This window comes from Anabas testudineus, chromosome 17 (assembly GCF_900324465.2).
Source record: "Anabas testudineus chromosome 17, fAnaTes1.2, whole genome shotgun sequence".
Taxonomy (NCBI): Eukaryota; Metazoa; Chordata; class Actinopteri; order Anabantiformes; family Anabantidae; genus Anabas; species Anabas testudineus.
The window spans coordinates 8,746,965-8,765,869 of record NC_046626.1 but is presented as its reverse complement, the minus strand read 5'-3'; the positions used below and the strand labels follow the sequence as shown (position 1 = coordinate 8,765,869).

The 18,905-nt window shown below is 38.8% G+C and overlaps 1 protein-coding gene across 1 annotated transcript in view; it reads left to right on the top strand.

Moving 5' to 3' along the window:
* clstn2 (calsyntenin 2) overlaps positions 1-18,905 on the top strand; it is a 112,545-nt gene that overhangs the window by 33,186 nt on the left and 60,454 nt on the right. The window contains exon 2 of the mRNA XM_026373798.1: positions 18,405-18,527. Coding sequence (XP_026229583.1) covers positions 18,405-18,527 — 123 coding nt within the window. The remainder of the gene's footprint in view (positions 1-18,404; positions 18,528-18,905) is intronic.

Below are 18,905 nucleotides of genomic sequence, written 5' to 3'. Positions count from 1 at the left end.
CTTCTTCTTATAGGATTATTGACTGGTCTTCACTGTGCTGTGGCCCCTTTTGGCTCTTATGTATTGTAGCTACCTACTGAAGACACCAAGGTCACGTCCATGGATTTGTATTGTGTTCAGTAATGACTTTGTGTAGGGAGAGATATTTAAACCTGCTCTAAGCCTGATGTTGAATAGAAATACACAGTTTACTAGCTCCAGTTTTACAAGAATGTAAATATTATTTTACATTTTTGTACTACAGTGCTGTGAAAAAATATTTGACCCACTGCTGATTTCTTCTGTTTTCATGTGTATCTCATGCTAAACAGTTTAAAATATAAAAGTCTAAATTAATATGTAATACTCAACTTAAAACAACAAGAATTACATTGATCTAATTGGGATTGTGGGTGTACTGTAAGTGACTATTCTCACCAACTGGATGGGAGGGTTACTGTTACTGTAGGCTTCACACAGCCACAATCTGCTGTCATCCAATTTTAGGAAATATAAAGCCTTAAAGAGCTATATCATTGTACCATAACTGTTGGTGGACGGATTATTCCTTTAAACGTGACACTGTCTCCAGGCACAGCTGTGTTGAGAGTGTTTGTGCCGAGGGAGGAAGTGGGAAAAGACGGGAAATTACGAATGATCGAATGATGTGGAGTTAGTAGAAAAGTGGGTGAGAGGGAGAGAATGTGGTGTTGGTTGAACAGAGAAGAATAGAGGCAAGATTAAAAATTAATGGGCCCTCCAGTCTTAGTAGTGTAAATGCATGACCATGAAACTACAATATTACAAATGGAAATGGGTGAGTAGAGAGTATTTCAGAGAAATCAGTAGCGAGTAATCTGATTATAAACATAAGTTGATGTTGAATAAATAGCCGTACTTTTAATATAAAGGTTTGTACAGTTATAGGGAACAAATACCATTACTTTATACATTTTGGTGTATTAGTGGCAATCTATGATGCTTCATTAGATTTTGCAGGGTATCACATTTAATAAGTAGGTTTTGTTTTGTTTGTTAGTTATTATATTTACAGTATGTGGCAGTTCTGTGCTTGTACAGTTACAAGAAAAAGTGTTTGCATTTTCCAGGTTGTCTGGATAAGTTGGCCAAAATCTCAGATATCAACAAACTAAATATTTTCTGTAGAAGATATACTTCAGTGTTTATGGTTATTGTCCATTATTATCTTTTTACTCCATATGTAGTGTGGATACTGCCCATTTTCCCAGTAGTGTTGTGGAGTGTCAAACTGGTCTTTTGCAAACTTCAGGGCTGCTGTAATGTTTTGTTTGGAGAGCGATGCCTGCCTCTGTGTTGTCCTACTGTGGATACCATGCCATGTTCTGTATATGGTTGACTCATGGACAGAAATGTTAACAAGCTCCAGTGAATCCTTCAAATCTTTAAGTGTTTAAGATTCTTTTTTACTTGATGAGATTCCTGCATTGTGCCTTTGGAGTGATTTTGGCTGGGTTCCCACTTCTGTGGAGAGTTGCCAAATTGTATATAGTTATAGACAATTTGTCTAACTGTGGCCTGATGCATATTTAAATTGTTACTCTTTTCAGCTACATGCAAATCAACAGCTCTTGATCGTAAGTTCTTTGTGTGAGGAATGACTCACATCCGATTATGCTGCTTGTTAATAACACACTGACACTGTTTTTTTAGAAGTCACGATCATTTTAAGTCACACCTCAATTCTTGTTTCAGTGATTTTACTGACCTGGCTCCAGTCGATGTTTAGTGACATCATAAGCCAAGTGTTGCCATGAATTGTTGCACTAGCAACTGTATATGAGGCCATGAACCTAATACTGTAAAATGAACAGAATGAAGAGGTAGAGAGAGAATTATCACCTGATGTTGCCAGAACTAGGGAACAGAAAAATCTCTGTTAACTTGGCAACAAAGTCAGATAATAACATTTCAATTAATTTTAATATTCATCAGTATGTTTTTGTTTGCCTCTCCTGTTCTGACTAATCTCCATCAGCCTTATAAAGTCATTCTAAATATACACATTCCTGCACTGTCATCATTTAAAAACAGATCTACAATGTAGACAACAGTCTTACATAACATCATCTTCAATTTTTTAACTCTGTAAATGTCCCTCTAGTTCGACATAATGACCTAGTGGTTAGTGAAGAAACATGATTGCATCAAAAGTTTGGTGCAAACCTTTCAAACCTTACGGTACAGTTATTTTTAGACACGTTCTCATGCTAGGTTATAGCCATTGTTAAACCCACTTTAAGTAACTGCTGCACAGAGAATAGCCAGGGAAGCATTTTTTTTTTGTACAATATCAAAAACTTTCAGGTAGCAATCTCTGTGCTTTGAAGCCACCTAAAGTAATTTCATGGCCAGAGTTTAATTTGCAGCCATGACCCAGGCGTTTCTGTGGTGTGAGGAAACCTTTGTGTTTGAACCCGGAGGGAAACATGATGCAACAGTGCATAAATGTGTCTCACTGTTCCTGCAGCCTCAGTTCAGTTGAGTGTTGTTCAGCCTCTCGGTACTTATAATGTGAACCTCATGGTTCCTCCAAGAAGACGCTCCCTAATTAACTCCTCATTTCTGTTCCTTCCTTTCTTTGTCTGCATTTTGTTTTTGCTTTCTCTCGCTTTCTCTCTCTCTCCCTTCCTTGCTATTGGCAGTTGTTACCTATCTCCCTAACTCCCACAGCTTTCTGAGCAAACACCTTCTGAAAAATGCCAGAAAGGCGAAATCACACTGGGAGGTGTGGAAATGTGTCATGTGCCGATGTCAAGGGGAGCGGCTGTTTATAATCAGTGTTATACAAGTCATGACAAACATGTAAATGACGTCAAGTACTTTTTTGGACACAGCATGTTTGTGACAGTCTAGAAAGCCAATCTGGGGCACTGGGTGTCAACGCTCAATCTGTGCTTACGTTTTAATACAATAGCACTTGTAGAGGGGGCATTTTTTAAGTTCATTTATAATTTTTGTCCAGTCAGATGAACCTAATGTATAGTGATGATTGAAAACATGTACGTTTCAGTGTAGGTTTTTAAGTAAAACAAACAGGACAAACAGGGTTGTTTTATTTGTTTTATTTTACCTGGGGACCAGGTGATTACTATATGGTAGGAAGGTTTGTTAAAATTCCCATTTTGTGTTGTATTTGAACAGATGTAATTTGACGAAGCTGTCAGAATATGCCGTTTTTCACCATATTCCTACGATGTGTAACTTTCCCTGGGAAGAGAAAACCTGGAGGCAGTGCAGTGTACTGTTACGCCTGCACTCCTCTCTCTCAGTCGGCCAGCTTCCCCCAGCATGTTGCCGATCCTGCTGCCTAGCCTTAGATACTGTAGCAAGTAGCCTGAGGCAGAGATAACTGCCACCTGTAAAGGCATCACAGTTGTTGAAAAAAGGATGTCTTGTCTGCTGCTGGTTCAGCTTCACTTTTTATTTCATTTCCTTTCATTTATTTATTTATTTATTATTATTATTATTATTTTTTTTTTTTGGCAGAAAATGCTTTTATTCTCTCCCTGTTGGAAATTTTAGCCTTATCTTGACAATAACAGCCTTGTGATCACCTGCAAAAAATGGCACAGCCCTAAAACATCTGTAAAATAACGAGGCAAACGTTGGGATGACAGACTCACAGTCTGCATATGTGAAATAAACCTGACTTTGGTTTATAAAGCCATGGGCTCCTGTTGCGTTAAAGGTATTTTTTTTTCACACTGCTTTTAGCACGTAGCATAAGAGTGCCTCATGTATAACAATTCTTTGAAACAATGGTAAGATGTTAAGCAAAGGGAAGGTTTTTCTCTTCCTTTCCACCTAACTGGAACCAGTTTTAGAGGGCTGCCATTGGATTGCAGTCATTTATCTTTCCTATGTGTATATGGCATTATGAGTAATGGTACTTTCACGCTTTTCAGCTCCCTTGATTACTTTGGCCCCCACTCCTCCTCCCTCGTGCCTTTTTATTCCAATGACATATTCTTTCAAATGTAATGCGGACAACTTTGACAAAGTCAGATGCAAACTGCACGGGATTGAAAGTGAACATAAGGCTGGCAGGGTGAAGCAGAGGTTTTGGAAGTGGCACAATAGAAGAGCAACAAGAATGAAAAGGATTCAGATGCTATTAGCTTGGCAATGCTGAGAGATTGCTGACTGCATCTTCTTGAATTTTTATCCTAGTCAGTCAGTGCACATATTTCACATAGCTTACACGGTATTCCGTCACATTCTCACAATGTTGTCTCATTCCCCATTCATCATGTTGTTGTTGAAAATGCATGGTACACCCTCACACAATCTTTTCCCTGTCTGCTCAATTTCTTTTTCGTCTTTTTAACAATTATTTCACCAGGCAGCTTGGCGACAACTAAAAGGCAAAGAACCCTTTTCTTAAGCAGACGCATAGTTTTCAAAATGAGGAATACATAGCTAAGATAACAACACACGTTGGAAGCCACTGCAACTCAACATGATATGTCAGTCTTTCAAAGAGTCTGCCTTCTGCATTGTTACTGGGTAGTTGAAGTAGTACTGCAGCCATGGCAGCCTGTGGTTAGTTGGCTTGCTGGCTGCTGGTCAGTGCCCAGATGTTGCTGCTGCACCAAAGATGAATGCTGCTGGGGAAAGCGTGATTAGTGTTACTGACATCCCATAGATCTTAGCTGGCCTGTCCTCAGCTGAGCTTCTCCTTTGTCTCTCTTACTAACTTGCTCTTTCTCTCTCACATACACATGCACATAGACACAGGACGCTCATTGGCTTAATACATTTCTTAGCCTATTATCATAACTTAAACTATCACAGCTACATATCCAGCTGCAACCCCGACTCAAATACTCACCTAAATTGAACCTCTGCATCTGCACGAGTGTATACCCAGCTGACAGCTGGGAGAGGCAAATGAAAATGGCTGTAATTCCTACATGGTTAATGCCTCACTTTTGTCACACACCTTGAATAAGAACAGGAAGCCTTGACTTTGCTTACATATTGAATGTTTCATTTCAGATTCAATGTGGTGGTGTACAGAGGACAAATTCCAAAAAACATACCTTTTTCCATTACTTGCGAACCTCACTGTACATGCTATGTATAACTTATGTGACTTGAACTAAATGCAGATGTTGAACAACTGCACTGGTCACATTTTAAGAATATAACATAAAAAACGTTGGTGTACAGTATTTTAGGGCACTATCTGTCTGAATCATAATTTCTATAGATTTGCTATGTTAACGTCAAGGACTAATTGAAGCTTTAGTACACAGGTTTATAAATGTATCAAGGGGTAAACCTGCTGAGACAGGGAACGAAAAATGGCACATGCACATCTTAGACAAACACATACAGAGTAGGGTATTTTGCTGCTGACAAAGCAGGGTGTATCATGTCTATCGTGTGTGTGTGTGCATGTTCCATCCTCTATAGCACGGTGCCTGCACCTATCTATGTTGGTACTTGTGGGTAAAGTGAGACTTGGCAAGAGAACAGCAAGTTGTAGTATGGATTAAATGCATTAGTGTGTCTGCTTAAAAGATATAAGTCTCTTACCACCATGACAGTTGTAGCTTAAAGCTAGGTTGCCTAACCTTTTTATCATTCTGTTCCATCTTCTTCATTCGTGAGACCATCTGTAATAACCAGGTCAGTTGTGATATCTGGTCATACGTGCACTTGCTTATCATCTGAATGTCTTTTGATACTGACAAAGCGGGGAATATGAGTGTATCAGTTCTATGTCAATGTAATGTCAATGTAAATCACTTCTTCTGGATTAAAAACCCAATGAGATACCTTGAACTCCCCTCCTTCTTGCTGCACTGAGGTGCTGGAGATTCATATGCTTTACCTCTTGGTCTGAAACTAATCCCTGATAAATTCCCCCATCTTTCTGTCTCATTTGCAGTTACATTCGCTTTCATTTCTTTGCTGCTTTCTTATTTGGTCTCTTTTGAATGTATTCCCTGAGCTCCCATGTAGCCACATTAGGACATTAATAACCAATACACTCTTTTACCTCTTACCCCTTCTACTCCTCACTACATACTGTACAATAATGCAACACCTTATCCCCCTAAATCCTGGACCTTGTCCACTTTTATGCAGAGTAGACAATGTGTTCGTTCTGGCATGCTGCGTTCCTAAAGCCTACTGCCTTCACGCTGTTGGCTCTTAGTCCAGTTTATCTTCACCTGTCAGACTTCCTCCCAGTCACTCTCGTGGGCTTCTGGGAATTCCATCAGTCTGCAGCAAAAACACAAATGCACAAACTCAGATACACACACAAATCCAGATACACAGCCAAAAACACACACTGTGAGTAGTAGCCGGTTGCTCAAGGCTGTTGCTGAAATGACTGGCTAACCACCAGGAGTTACATGGACTGCTTGAACTCTATCAGTCAATAGTCCATCACCCCTGGTCCTCTCTACCATGGTGGTTTGGAGGTAGCCTCAGGCTGTGTGAGTTTGTGTTTGTGATTCTGGAGGCATAGAATGAACAGGTATAAAACAGAGAGAGGGAGACAGGCAGGCACTGGGAGACAAAGAGTGATGGAAACACTGAATTATTTATTAACAGATTAAGAAAAGTTTTCCAATAGTAGGAGCCTCATTCCAGTCCTAATGGCTCCACACAGGCCTGGTATCAACAGTGTTTATCTTCAGACTGTGGTGAAATGGAATATTTGAAAAGAAGTCGAGTGAAGATGAAACATTTACAGCGTTGAAGCACAAGTTCTTTCTTGGTTAGTAATTAATGGAGTATGATTAATAATGTTAGTTCTACAGATACCTATGATGACTAAATGCATATCCATAGCATCATCAGCGCATGAGCCATCTGCACTTACATACCCAATGCTGTCTGCCTAACATACACACACACACACACACACACACACACACACACACACACACACACACCCACACACACTCACACACACACACACACACACACACACACAAACACATCCTGGGATGCTAGGCAAGCTAGAGAAAATTCTGTGATTTGTTAGATTATAAACAGTTAACCACTGACATCAGTATTAGTCTGTCCAAGTCTTTAAAATTGTACTGGGATAAATGTTTCAGGATTATCAGAGAATGGTGCATGGACTGAATTTATATAGCGCTTCTCTACCTTTTACACTTTGCCTCACATTCACACTCGCACTTATACATGCAGGGAGCTGACTTGACAGGATCAACTTGAGTTTTAGTGTCTTGCTCAAGGACACTTTGACGCACTCAAGAGGAACTTGAGAATGAACCACCAACCTTGCAGTTTATGGACGACCCACTCTACCACCTGTGTCAGGATACTTGAATGCTCAGCCGTGTGCCCAATGCAAGTCAAGTGATCTATGAACACTTGACTAGAAGACAACACAGACTGAAGGATGTGTACTCTTAAAGTGTTATTCCTGCCCCAACTGTCTACTGTAGTACACTAACTCCACTGTAGGCATCCTTCCTACTGGCTGTGTCAGAAAGTGCATTTTATTAGCTTTGAGTTCAAACACTTTGCATTCACATAGACATATCTTCACTGTACTTTAAAGTGCCTAGGTTGAATTAGCATTTGCTTGTGTATTCACAATAATACACATTAATTTTATGTGCAATCCTGCTGCCTCTTAAATGTACTTCACGTTCAGTCAGAACAAACCTTGGGACCAATGGAAAATGAGGAGCAAGTTTGCATGCAGATGCTAGTTGACAACATTAATCAGCCACAAAAGAATCTTCTTTAAACATAACTTGCTGGGTTTTGAATTAAATTCACCTTGACATACTTAATCTTTGCTATATTACAAGTAACATGCTCATAAGGGAATGTATTATTTTTCGCTTTATTCATTTATTTGTTTATTCTTTACCCAGATAGGGGACAGCTTGTATTATTAATCTTACAGAGCTACTACAGTCTGTATGCTGAATAAGACCGCAGCTCAATTTCTTTTCATTTTTGGGCCCCGGTGGCATTGATGTGCACACGATAGTGGCCAGAAGACGAAGAAACTGTACTAAATGGTGCTTAAAAGCCCTTAATCTCAGTGGTGCGGTACTTATTATTCTCTCTGTGTTGTTAAGTGACTGTGTGTTGGTGTGTTTGCATACACATTTGTGTGTACTAAATTAGTCCTCATGGAAAGTAGCTGTTTTCATGCTCATACTTTTCTTGAGGGGCTTATAGGCCCCTTCAGCCATGACTAAAGCTTTTCTCCCGCTTTAAAAATGCAGCTGCCAGCAACTTTAACCTCCCTGAAGTGATTTCTCATTCTTTATCCACAGTACCATACATGGATTTGCAACTATTTTCCAGCCATATGTTATACCCTTATATTTAACATTCTTCAAGCCTGTAGTCATTTGAATTAATTCCTTTGCACATTTTCACACAATAAATGAATCAGAATAAAAGACGCCGCTAGATAGATAAACTATAGGTGCCTTAAAAATGGCTGATAATTGCAGCAATCTCAGAGCGACTGTTTCTCAAGTTCAGCTGAAGAACTTGTTAACTGTAATCAGAATTTGCTTTGTTGTTATGGCCACTTTGAGTGCACAAGTAGTTGTAAAGTTATATTGATATTGCAATAACAGTACCCACATGACCTGTGACAGCATATTTAATTGTGATTACGATGGCACATTTGTTAGAGGCATGTTTAAGAACGGTCAGCAGCACTGAAGAAATATCCATATTTACACAGGAGGATTAATATATCATGCTGACATCTGTTTTATATTAATAAACAATGATTGTATCGTATCTAGCCAACAATGTGGCAGCTTGAGGATATATTTTTGTGACATCCTCCTAACAAAGGGAACAGACTAGCCATTTTTAGATTTTCTGATGTAGTCACTCTACTGGTCTATGAGCTCTGTTGAGGACACCACAGTGGAAGTAATTTCCTGCTCTCTTCTTGTTAGAGCACTATTGGAACAGATTTTGTGCTGTAATTGAATCAGACATCTTGCAGCTTGGACAGATATAACAGACATCCTACTCTTTTCAATCCATTATTCCTCTGGTGGATTAGGAGACGTCACACATTGTCCAGAGGAAAATGAACTGAGGACCCTGGAGGACGAGAGGGTGAGGGCAGCTAGTGTAAGTGTTGAAGTAAAAAGTCTGAGAAGAACTCCTTATATTTTTTTTAGTAATAGGCTTGAATTTACCTCGAAATTCACATCTGTTCACCCAAATTGCCACTTTCATCTATTGTCATCAGTATTCAAGATGGACATCCAATACATACATGTTTTCCCTTTTGTGTTGCCTTCACTGACACTGGGCTGTCGCTCTAAATTCCTTGCAGTTTTAAGAGCATTTAATATAAGTCTTCACCGAGAACCAAGGAAAAGGTCCAAACTGACAGACTGACAGTTAACACCTGTTACCTGATACCACTGACGGGTAAAGCGAGGGAGATAGAAGGAGCAAAAGAAAGCCAGTTAAGTGGGTTTCAGATGGCAGATTTACTGTGGCAGACAGTGACATACAGAAACTCTGAGACGTGGTTAGAAAAGTTAGAGACAGTAACAACAAAATGGATAAGAGGAGCAGCAACCAAACAATTGTCTCCCGGAGTACAGCGTTTGTGACTCGACGTGGATCAAGTAATGTGTATCTCACTCAGCATAGTTTCTTCAATGTCAAACCTTCCAGCCTGGCAGAGCAGGAAAGCTTGTGAGATAATACGGTAACAGTTAAATCGCAATGAAAAATTGTTAGTCTACTGACTACTAATAACTCCACCTGTGAAGCCTCCATAAATGTTGCATAAACAGATAAGGAATAACTGATAACTGAAGTCTGACAGTGTGAGACACTCAGTGTGTAGTCACATATTTTTACAGGGAACACAACCGGCCTTCATCAGCAGATGCACAGTTATGGAGAGCTTAATTGTAACCACACGAAGAATAAGTCATATTGTATTAAATCATAACGGTGCATAATTTATATTATAAATTATATTGTCAGTCATGTATTATGTGTTTATATACCAGTTACACATTCATACATCAATAAATGTGACATTTTAAATCACATTGATTATTAATACTTATCATTTAAGTATCTAACATTATGCAACTTTTAGATTAAATTTAGATTAAATTATTATGTAGTGACAACTGGGGCTGCACAGTGCATTTCAATCTCAGTTCAGATGCCTGTGCAATCTCATTCCTACATGGCAACAATTCTGTCATGTTTGTACTATTTCTGTACTATTCTGGGTGAAATAAATTGTGATTCATGCTTCATCCAGAATCACGCAGCCCTAGTGACTACAAAAACAACAATCCAGATTGTTTCCTATTGGTGTGAACACACAATCGGCGCACCAGGGGCTTTCAGAGGAAACAATCTGTTGGCCTTCATTTTGTTCATAAGAGAACTGCACAGTTTGCACGTTGAGCAAAAACTGACAGCAGTAAACGGCAGCTTACCTTTGCACTGAAAGTGTAAAAAGTGTTACTGAATATAGGATGCAAAGCTAGACATAAACAGATGGAAGAATCAATCCAGCCAGTCATGGTGGGGAATTGTTGTATTTGAAGTGAGTTCAAGTAAGTGCAAATGGTGGACTGTTTACATTGGTTGAGCTCTAAGTCTGCAGAGTGGAACTATTTTTAATTCAGTTCAGTCGGTCACACTGCCTTCCATTTCTCCTCACCATAGGTCCTCTCACCGCCTGCTGCTTTCTGTTAATAGAGATATCACCTCCTCCCTCCCCACCCTCTTCTCTGCTCTCTCTTTGTTGTCCCTCTCCCTCCACTCCACTTTCACTTCACTTCTTTCAAATCCTTCGGTTGTGCCTCTTAATTGGGCCACTCAGTGAAATTAAGCAACAGAAAGCCATCACTCAAAGCACTTTGCATGCCTTTTTCTGGAGAAACTAATCAGAGCCATTGTTGGTTACCCACAACATGCTCTCTCCCTCTCTCATTGTACTGCATATCAACAAATGATTCATAACAGGTTGAAGGGGCGGACAGAGGAGAAAACAAATAGAGTTTATTATTGAGTGTATTCTGGAAGGCAGGCAGCCTGAGTTTCTTTCAACAATACTCAATATTTGCTTAAAGTGAATGCCAAACAATGAAATGATAAAACAACCATAGTGTGTACTGATGGCACTGAGTGGCCCTCATGTCCATAATTTAATGATTTTGGTTTCCACTGAAACATGTTATGTCATATTGTTCTGAACAAGTTATACAACTTTCATTAGAAAAATATTTAACTTAAATAATTAACCCATTAAGATCCAATGTGTGATTGAAGTGTTTCCTTAATTTATATGAGCAGGAAATGTCTTATTTCAGCAGGAGACAAATCAGGTTATTTACTTCTTGCTGACCTTGCCATGGGAATTTGTTCTCAATAGGTTTTGTTAAAACCAACTAGTGTACAAACACACTCACACAGTTGCATTTCTCTCCTGAACCACACTCAAATATCTCTGCAGTTGTTCATCTTGCTGTGTTATATGCCCATAGCCTTTGCCCTGCCACATTCAAAATACTGCATGCCAAAGTGCCATGGCTTTGTTTCCCTCCTCAGTTTGTTATGATGCAGTCATCGCCAGATGGGAAAAGAAGGGAGCTGAATGTCGCAGAGCAATTATGGCACATCTGTATCTCACACACTGATAGGAAAGCAACCTCTGAATTGTCTTGATGGGACTGTGGGAAAACCCAAATTAAATCAAAATCTCCATAAACTAATTGTCTTCATAACTGGGGGTGAGGGGGGCTTTATAGCTTGTGGTTGGTGGAGACCGGTTTATGGTCCCTTTTAATAAATTGCCGAGAAAAAAAATACAGCACTAAAAACAACAGCACTCCCTGCAAATCTAACTGTACAAGCAGGAAGGGTCCTGGGAGAGAGTGAGTGGGAAGAATTAATGTTCTGAAAATGACCCACTGGCCAGCTCCAACCTAGTTCTGCTTAAAGTGCAGGTCTTATCTCTAGCAGTCAATATACCTAATTACTCTGTTCTTGCTAACTGCATCTTACACTTCAGCACTGGGACTGTAAAAGTCAGAGTCGATGCTTATAGTACTTATGCACCTAATGTAATGATTTTGTCCCCGTAGTCTCCTGGGCACTGGAGGTGCGAATGCCTAATCTACTGCTATTGTATTTGGTTCTCTTCTTAGCCATTGCTGTGTATTTTACCATTAATGTAGGTGTCAGAGCTGGTCCCTCAACCCACTGATCAATGGTCTCTGAACTGGTCAAGTTTCAGTGCAAATGGACTGAATAGTGCATTTTGCAAGGAAAGTAATTCCTCCAAGCTAAGAATGCTTTCTGGTTCATAAAGCATAAAACAAACCAGCAAACCAGCAAACAATAAACCAATAGCTGTATCCTGAGAAAGAAAGCAGGACAGTAAAGGTTAAAGAACATTAATAAAGTAGTAAAATGCTATTATTGGTATTTTGGTTTAAACTGCAGTACTGGACTGAATACTGATATACAACCACAATGGATTCATCATTAGATGTAATGTTTTTAATGTTAACATGTACTGTACCTGCTGTAGCTGGAAACACAGGGCTTGATGAGAGTATATTGAACTAAAACAAAACAAAATTAATTGCATACAGCAATTTAAAAAAATATTTCAATTCAAATACATTTTGGCAGATGAGTGACTCAGTGAACATCGATAGACATTAAAGGTAAACGTCTATCTTAGCTAGGTCAGGGTCACGGATAAATACTTTGTGTTGACATTTCTGATCGTATGTCAGGAGGTGCAGATGGTCTTAGGAGTGACGATACAGTATGTACGTAGTGTAATAATGCAGTAATAACTCTTTTTAGGCACAATGTTGATGCACAAACTAGCAAAAAAACTCTGCAGAGAGTTGTCTGTATACTGTGATGTCTGGTTTTGGAGAGGCAGTTCTCCACGCATGTGACTACTGCAGTTCACACAGGAAATCCTTTTCATCAGTTTTCTTATTTTTAATGCACCAGGACAAAAGGCGCCATGGAATACTATTAATCAGTGTTAAACTTTTTAATCTGTTATTTTCTCTGACATTTATTATTAGAATTAATGGACTGTTTCGATGGCCCCTATATAAAATGTAAAAATATTTTCTTCTATGTTGACAGTGTCTGTAAATGTCCTGTCATCTACATAGAGGTATTGTCATTTCCATCAGTCTCTAACAGTAAACAGTGACATATAAGCGTTATGTTGGAGATATTTTCAGGCAAACTAATAATTTGAATTGAGCTTCTATCACGTCTGCTCATGCTGTATTATAACCACTGCACATAATTAACTCCTATGAAGCACAGATATTATGTTGCTGTCAATTAATGTTAAAGTGAGATATAATGAGATTTCTTGTTCACCACTGAAGCAATTATCACCTCCTAACTGAGCCGAATGGCTCTGAATCTGCAGTTTTAATTCTCTGACCACTTTTACTGTTAAACTAACAGCATCATAAACACTTTCCCACATGCACACTTCACTATAAGAGACAAGTCTAGGATGAGGTGATTTGTTTTAACTGCCTCATTAAAGAAACCAAGAATAATTTGTGATGTTGTGATATCTGTCATGGTGTTTGGAGAGATACTTGAATTTTCTTGTTTTCTGAAATGTAAAAAATGTACAGTATGTGTACAGACTTCTTTAGTAGTCTGTATTACTTTATTCTTATTATTTTAATTAGGCTGGAAATGAAAAAGGTAGAGGCATTATATCTGGGCTGGATGTTTTGGATGTTCTCTGGGTGGGAATTGCATTACATTAGTTTAAAAAGTGTTTTGCAAGTCATGGCACAAATGTAGCAAACTTTTTTAAAACTGATTGTTTTGCTTTAAAATTACACTGTTTTTGTCTGGTGAGTAAAAGTCATCACTGTTTGCCTCATAAAATATCCATGGGACACCTGTGAGCTCTATCTGTACATAAAATTTCTTTTATTACATTTTTAAAATGTAATAGTTTTTAAAAGGGTAGGGGAAAGGGTGACGGTGTAACAAATGGGCTTCTACCATGCCATTACTCTCTATATAACACTAATTTGAACTATAACTATAATTTATTTGTGTATTTTCCTCTTTTAATTTTGCTGCTAATAAGAAGTGGTTTTACTTTTAAGTGACATTGTCTTATGATCATCAGAAAATTGGATATGGTACAAAAGCTTGTCCTAAAACAGAATTTTTTAAGCCTGTGCCAAACCTTTTGGATGTGAAAGGGATGGAGCCCAGCTGGATCAATGCTGTTATTTGATATTGTATGATCTCAGGCATGTAATGTATCTTAAAGTAATTCAATTATATAGTTTGAAGGCTTTATGAGGTCCCAGCAGCACCCTACTGTATTCCTCATACAGAATTTAATAGCAACGCATGCCCCGTTCTCTGTCCCTTGATTACAACATTTATTCTCTGACTCCCTTCCACTACTATCTTCCCATGCTCACACTACTCACCTTATTGCCTCCAGTATGGCTGCCTCTTATCTTCCCTTCTAACCTTTTTACCCTCAAGTTAACCCTTCATTTGTTCTTTCTATTCAATCACCTGAGTTGTGTTTTCTCTTTTCGCTTGCATTGCGTCTTCTCACTTCTCACTTTCCACATTCTGCTGATCACTACATTCGTCTTTGTATCCACTCTCGGGTGTTGAGGTGTTTTGGTGCTCATGCATATTCTGTAGGTGAGATCGTAGGAGTGCATGTGTGCTCTCACCCAGGTTTAATTGCCACTCATTGTACCAGGGTACTTTGAGTTCACTGTAGATTTGCACAGTCTCAGTCTGCTCCCCCAGTGTTTCACGCGGAAGTTTCATCATTATTTTGTTACTGAGGTGTTGCTGCACTATGTAGGATAGTTCTTCCATTTTTCTTCTATTCTCAGCTTCCGTTCATTCTTCCTTCTAATATTTTATATCATATGTATGGTGTAATTTTTTCTGCGAGTGCTGTACTCCTGCTGAGGGATACTGAGGATTTAGACTGCATCTGAGAACCTTTAAATTCTTCATGTTGCAGTTTGTCAAAGGTTTCATGTAACTTGCATGAAAAGTGTGGAGGTTTCCTACCAAACTGTACTGTTTTCACTGGGCACGTGTGTATTATTATTATTAAGTGTATTAGACCAGTCTACTCTATGGTTATATACCATCCTTATGGGCCAATTTGCTATTTGGATATTTTTTAAGACATTGTTGGTTGAAAAAATAAGACTGGCAGAATAAATAACAGCTTTCAAATGTCTCCTGAAAACCTTCAGAGAGGGGATTTCATATGATGTGATGTTATCTTTTCCTATCACTTTTACCTTTGCATTACCTTTCTACCTGTTGTTTTAAAACCGCCCTTTTTGCATCTCTTTCTTCTTCTACCTGTTCCTGTTTATGTTCTTCATTGTATCATTACTTATTGGTAGTGGTGTGTTGTCCTTGCCTTGTAATTCTGGCTTTAGTGTAGCCTGTGAAAGGACAACTCTATTTCACTGCAACATCAGTGTAATCAAATAAATTCTAAAAAAGCGAATGGATTTGACATGACTTATATTGATCAATATGTAACACGGTAACAACGTTTCATACAAGCTGGGACCCAAATTAAATATAGATTATCATCTAGCTGTGTCCCTACAGTAATATGTTTTTATGAGGCTCAGATCCAACGGAAGACACTAACAGACATTTGGATTTTAGCTCCAGGATGGACAACTTGACAATCCCCTGCAGCAATGTTATTTATAGGAAATCTTGTTTCTGGATATCTTTGTTCATATTACTGTCATATCAAATTGTATCCAGTACTGCACCAAATCCACTTTTAGACCCTTTCTTCTGTTAAGCAAATTAGTCCTGGATAATGTGCAATCTAATCGTGTAATGGCTGCAGATGTTCCCTATAGGAAATGACCAAAGATGGCATACGTATTACAGCCAGTGACAACCTTATTAAAAGAGGAATAGTGGTCTGTTGGTAAATCATTTTTTATAATTATTAAATGGATTGGCATTAAATGTTACACAGACATGCATGGTCCCCAGAGGATGAATCCTACCTATGAATCCTACCTATCGTGGGGACCAGACATCTGAATTTTGCTTTTTTCTTTGAATGCAAACTCACCTCAATTTTTGTTTCACTTCTGTGGCTCAGTACCTGGATGTCAAGGATGAATACCTTAAATGTATCACTAATGGCTTTGCAGTACTACATGTCATGAAAACCATTTTGGAAATAGCCTATTTCCATGGTCTGATGTGTGATCTTTCTACAAAACAGCTTTTATATTAGACTCCCTTTAAAGAGTCAAAGCTCTGCTGCCCAATTTGTTTAGGATAAATGTAAGACCTTGAGCCAGAAATTGAACCTGCCATCCATGAGTAGACTGCTCTAACTGTGGGCTGCTATTAGACTTACTGAAGACATCTTCAAATATAAATGAAATGCTATGTGAGCATGATAGATTAATATGTATTTACACTGGCAAGTGCAAGCACATAGGAATGAAGAATCACTTCAATAATGCTCATTTTTATAGTCTGTTTTATAGTCACCTCAGCGCCTCAGACTAATACGCACTTGGTTTTGAAGTGTCTCTTTATAAGATTGTTTCAGTTCATTTGACATTTTCTTTTGGGTGGAAATGTAGCTTATACAGAGCTGTAAATCCAAGGAAAGCTGTAAGTATTAGGAGGAAGCTGTTCTGTTCCTACAATATATCAAAAAAGTATGGTGTGCTATTGTGATTTAATGCACTGATTTTCCACCATATCAAATGAAATATTCCAGGTGTACTGATGCCTAAACACCACCTGAAGACAGAGCTCCACTTTCCTCTCTTCACTTTCCAGCAGAGCAGAGTCATGCTGTGTGCTGCAGTGCTTTATATCTCCTGCATGTGCATGAGATGAGACTCCTGGTATGAATAATGTCTTCCTTTGCGGGTCTCTTTCGTTCCCTATAATCCACTCTCCACTCTGTCTCAGCAGGCATGAGATTCCCATCTCGACTGATTCAAATGTGAATGACAAGTAAACAGGCTCAATAATCAGATTTTGTTTTATGCCAATAAATCAAAAACATACACAAATCCCGTGCATGGTCAAGTCTTTCTCTTTCATTTTCTGACTTAAACGTCTCTGTCTACAACAACTTCTTTATTTCTTTAAACATATGTTTTCTTTACACAGGCTGAGCACTCGTTTCTTTTACTTTGACCCTGTTCACTTTGGCAGTATGGCGACAAATGTGGGAGAAAATAGAATAGTAGGACAAAACTACTGAAATCTGTCCAAACAGACAAAATGTTGTGCAAAGGTTTTAGGAATAGTTTGGTGCATTTAAAATCTCTGCCAGCTGGACATGTCATCTGCTCACTGGCATGAGACAAAGCGTTCCTCTTCAGTGAATTGAAAGGTCAAGTTGACATCCCAGCTCCCTGAAGAGACTGACCGCTGTACACAAGAGATTTCTGTGTGTGTGTGTGTGTGTGTGTGTGTGTGTGTACATGAAAGTACACATGTACATATGGTTGTTATTGTACATTGGAAACAAAAACAGTAAAGAGTGAAATAAAGAGAGAAAAAGAAACAATGACAAAGCACAACAGCAGTGGTGATGGTGCTGGATGAAGTGTAGAGGCCAAAATAGAGAGCTTAACTCGGAGTTGAATCTGGATTCTGCAGTTCACAGTGTCAGTATGTCTGGGTTAAGAATACAGCTCAGAACGCTGTTGCAAAAATCAAGTTTTGACACATGTATTGAAGATTTTCTGAGCTACTGAGACCCTGTTGTTTCTTTGGGCTAGATTAGAAGTTTGAAGCTTTGCTGCAATGACCTGGTTCAGTGCTTGGCTTGACTTGTGCTTGTGAACAGTTCTCTTCTCTTCTCTTCTCTTCTCTTCTCTTCTCTTCTCTTCTCTTCTCTTCTCTTCTCTTCTCTTCTCTTCTCTTCTCTTCTCTTCTCTTCTCTTCTCTTCTCTTCTCTTCTCTTCTCTTCTCTTCTCTTCTCTTCTCTTCTCTTCTCTTCTCTTCTCTTCTAGAGAATATTTTTTACATGCTTTTGGTAGTGTTTGGTATGGTTTGTCCACTTTGGGCTACTGTAGAAACATGTTGGTGCAACATGGCTGCCTCTGAGGAAGGGGACCTGCTTCTTAATTATATATACACTAAAAGGCTCATTAGCTAAAGAAAACTACTATTTACTAACTATAAGGTGATCACACACTAATGAAATCACTACTATGAATCAGTTTCTGCTAATAGGTCACTAAATATTACACACTCCACTCTTATATAAAAAAGTTGAATTACAATGGGAGACAGTAACATTTATGGTTCCTCCTTTTTTTTTACCTTCTTCTTCACAGTGAACAAACACAAGCCATGGATAGAGACATCTTACCACGGTGTGATCACAGAAAACATGGACACGGTGCTGCTGGACCCTCCACTGGTTGCGCTGGACAAGGATGCCCCAGTGCCCTATGCTGGTAGGAATGGCAAATGCACTTTCACAGACACATTCACAAAAAATACATCTCCTATAAACAGAACAGTGTAGGCACACTGAAGTATCCAGTGTCCACTACTGAAGAATAAGCGGCAGCTGCATTATTGTTCTGGCTTCATTCATTATGATTAATTCTCAATGTTTACTTCTTTTTAAAAATGTATTGTATGTTGTATATTGTCCTGAGTTCTGGTAGCATTAGATTTATACGTGTAGATGGTCTGCACTGACTGAAAGTCTAGTCACTGAGAAACTATACTGGTCAAGAAAAGGTCACCACAGCCTGGTAAACTAGTACAACTTCCTCTAGTATTGCAAGAAAAACAAGTCCAGGACAACTCTTGTGTTTCTTTTTTAA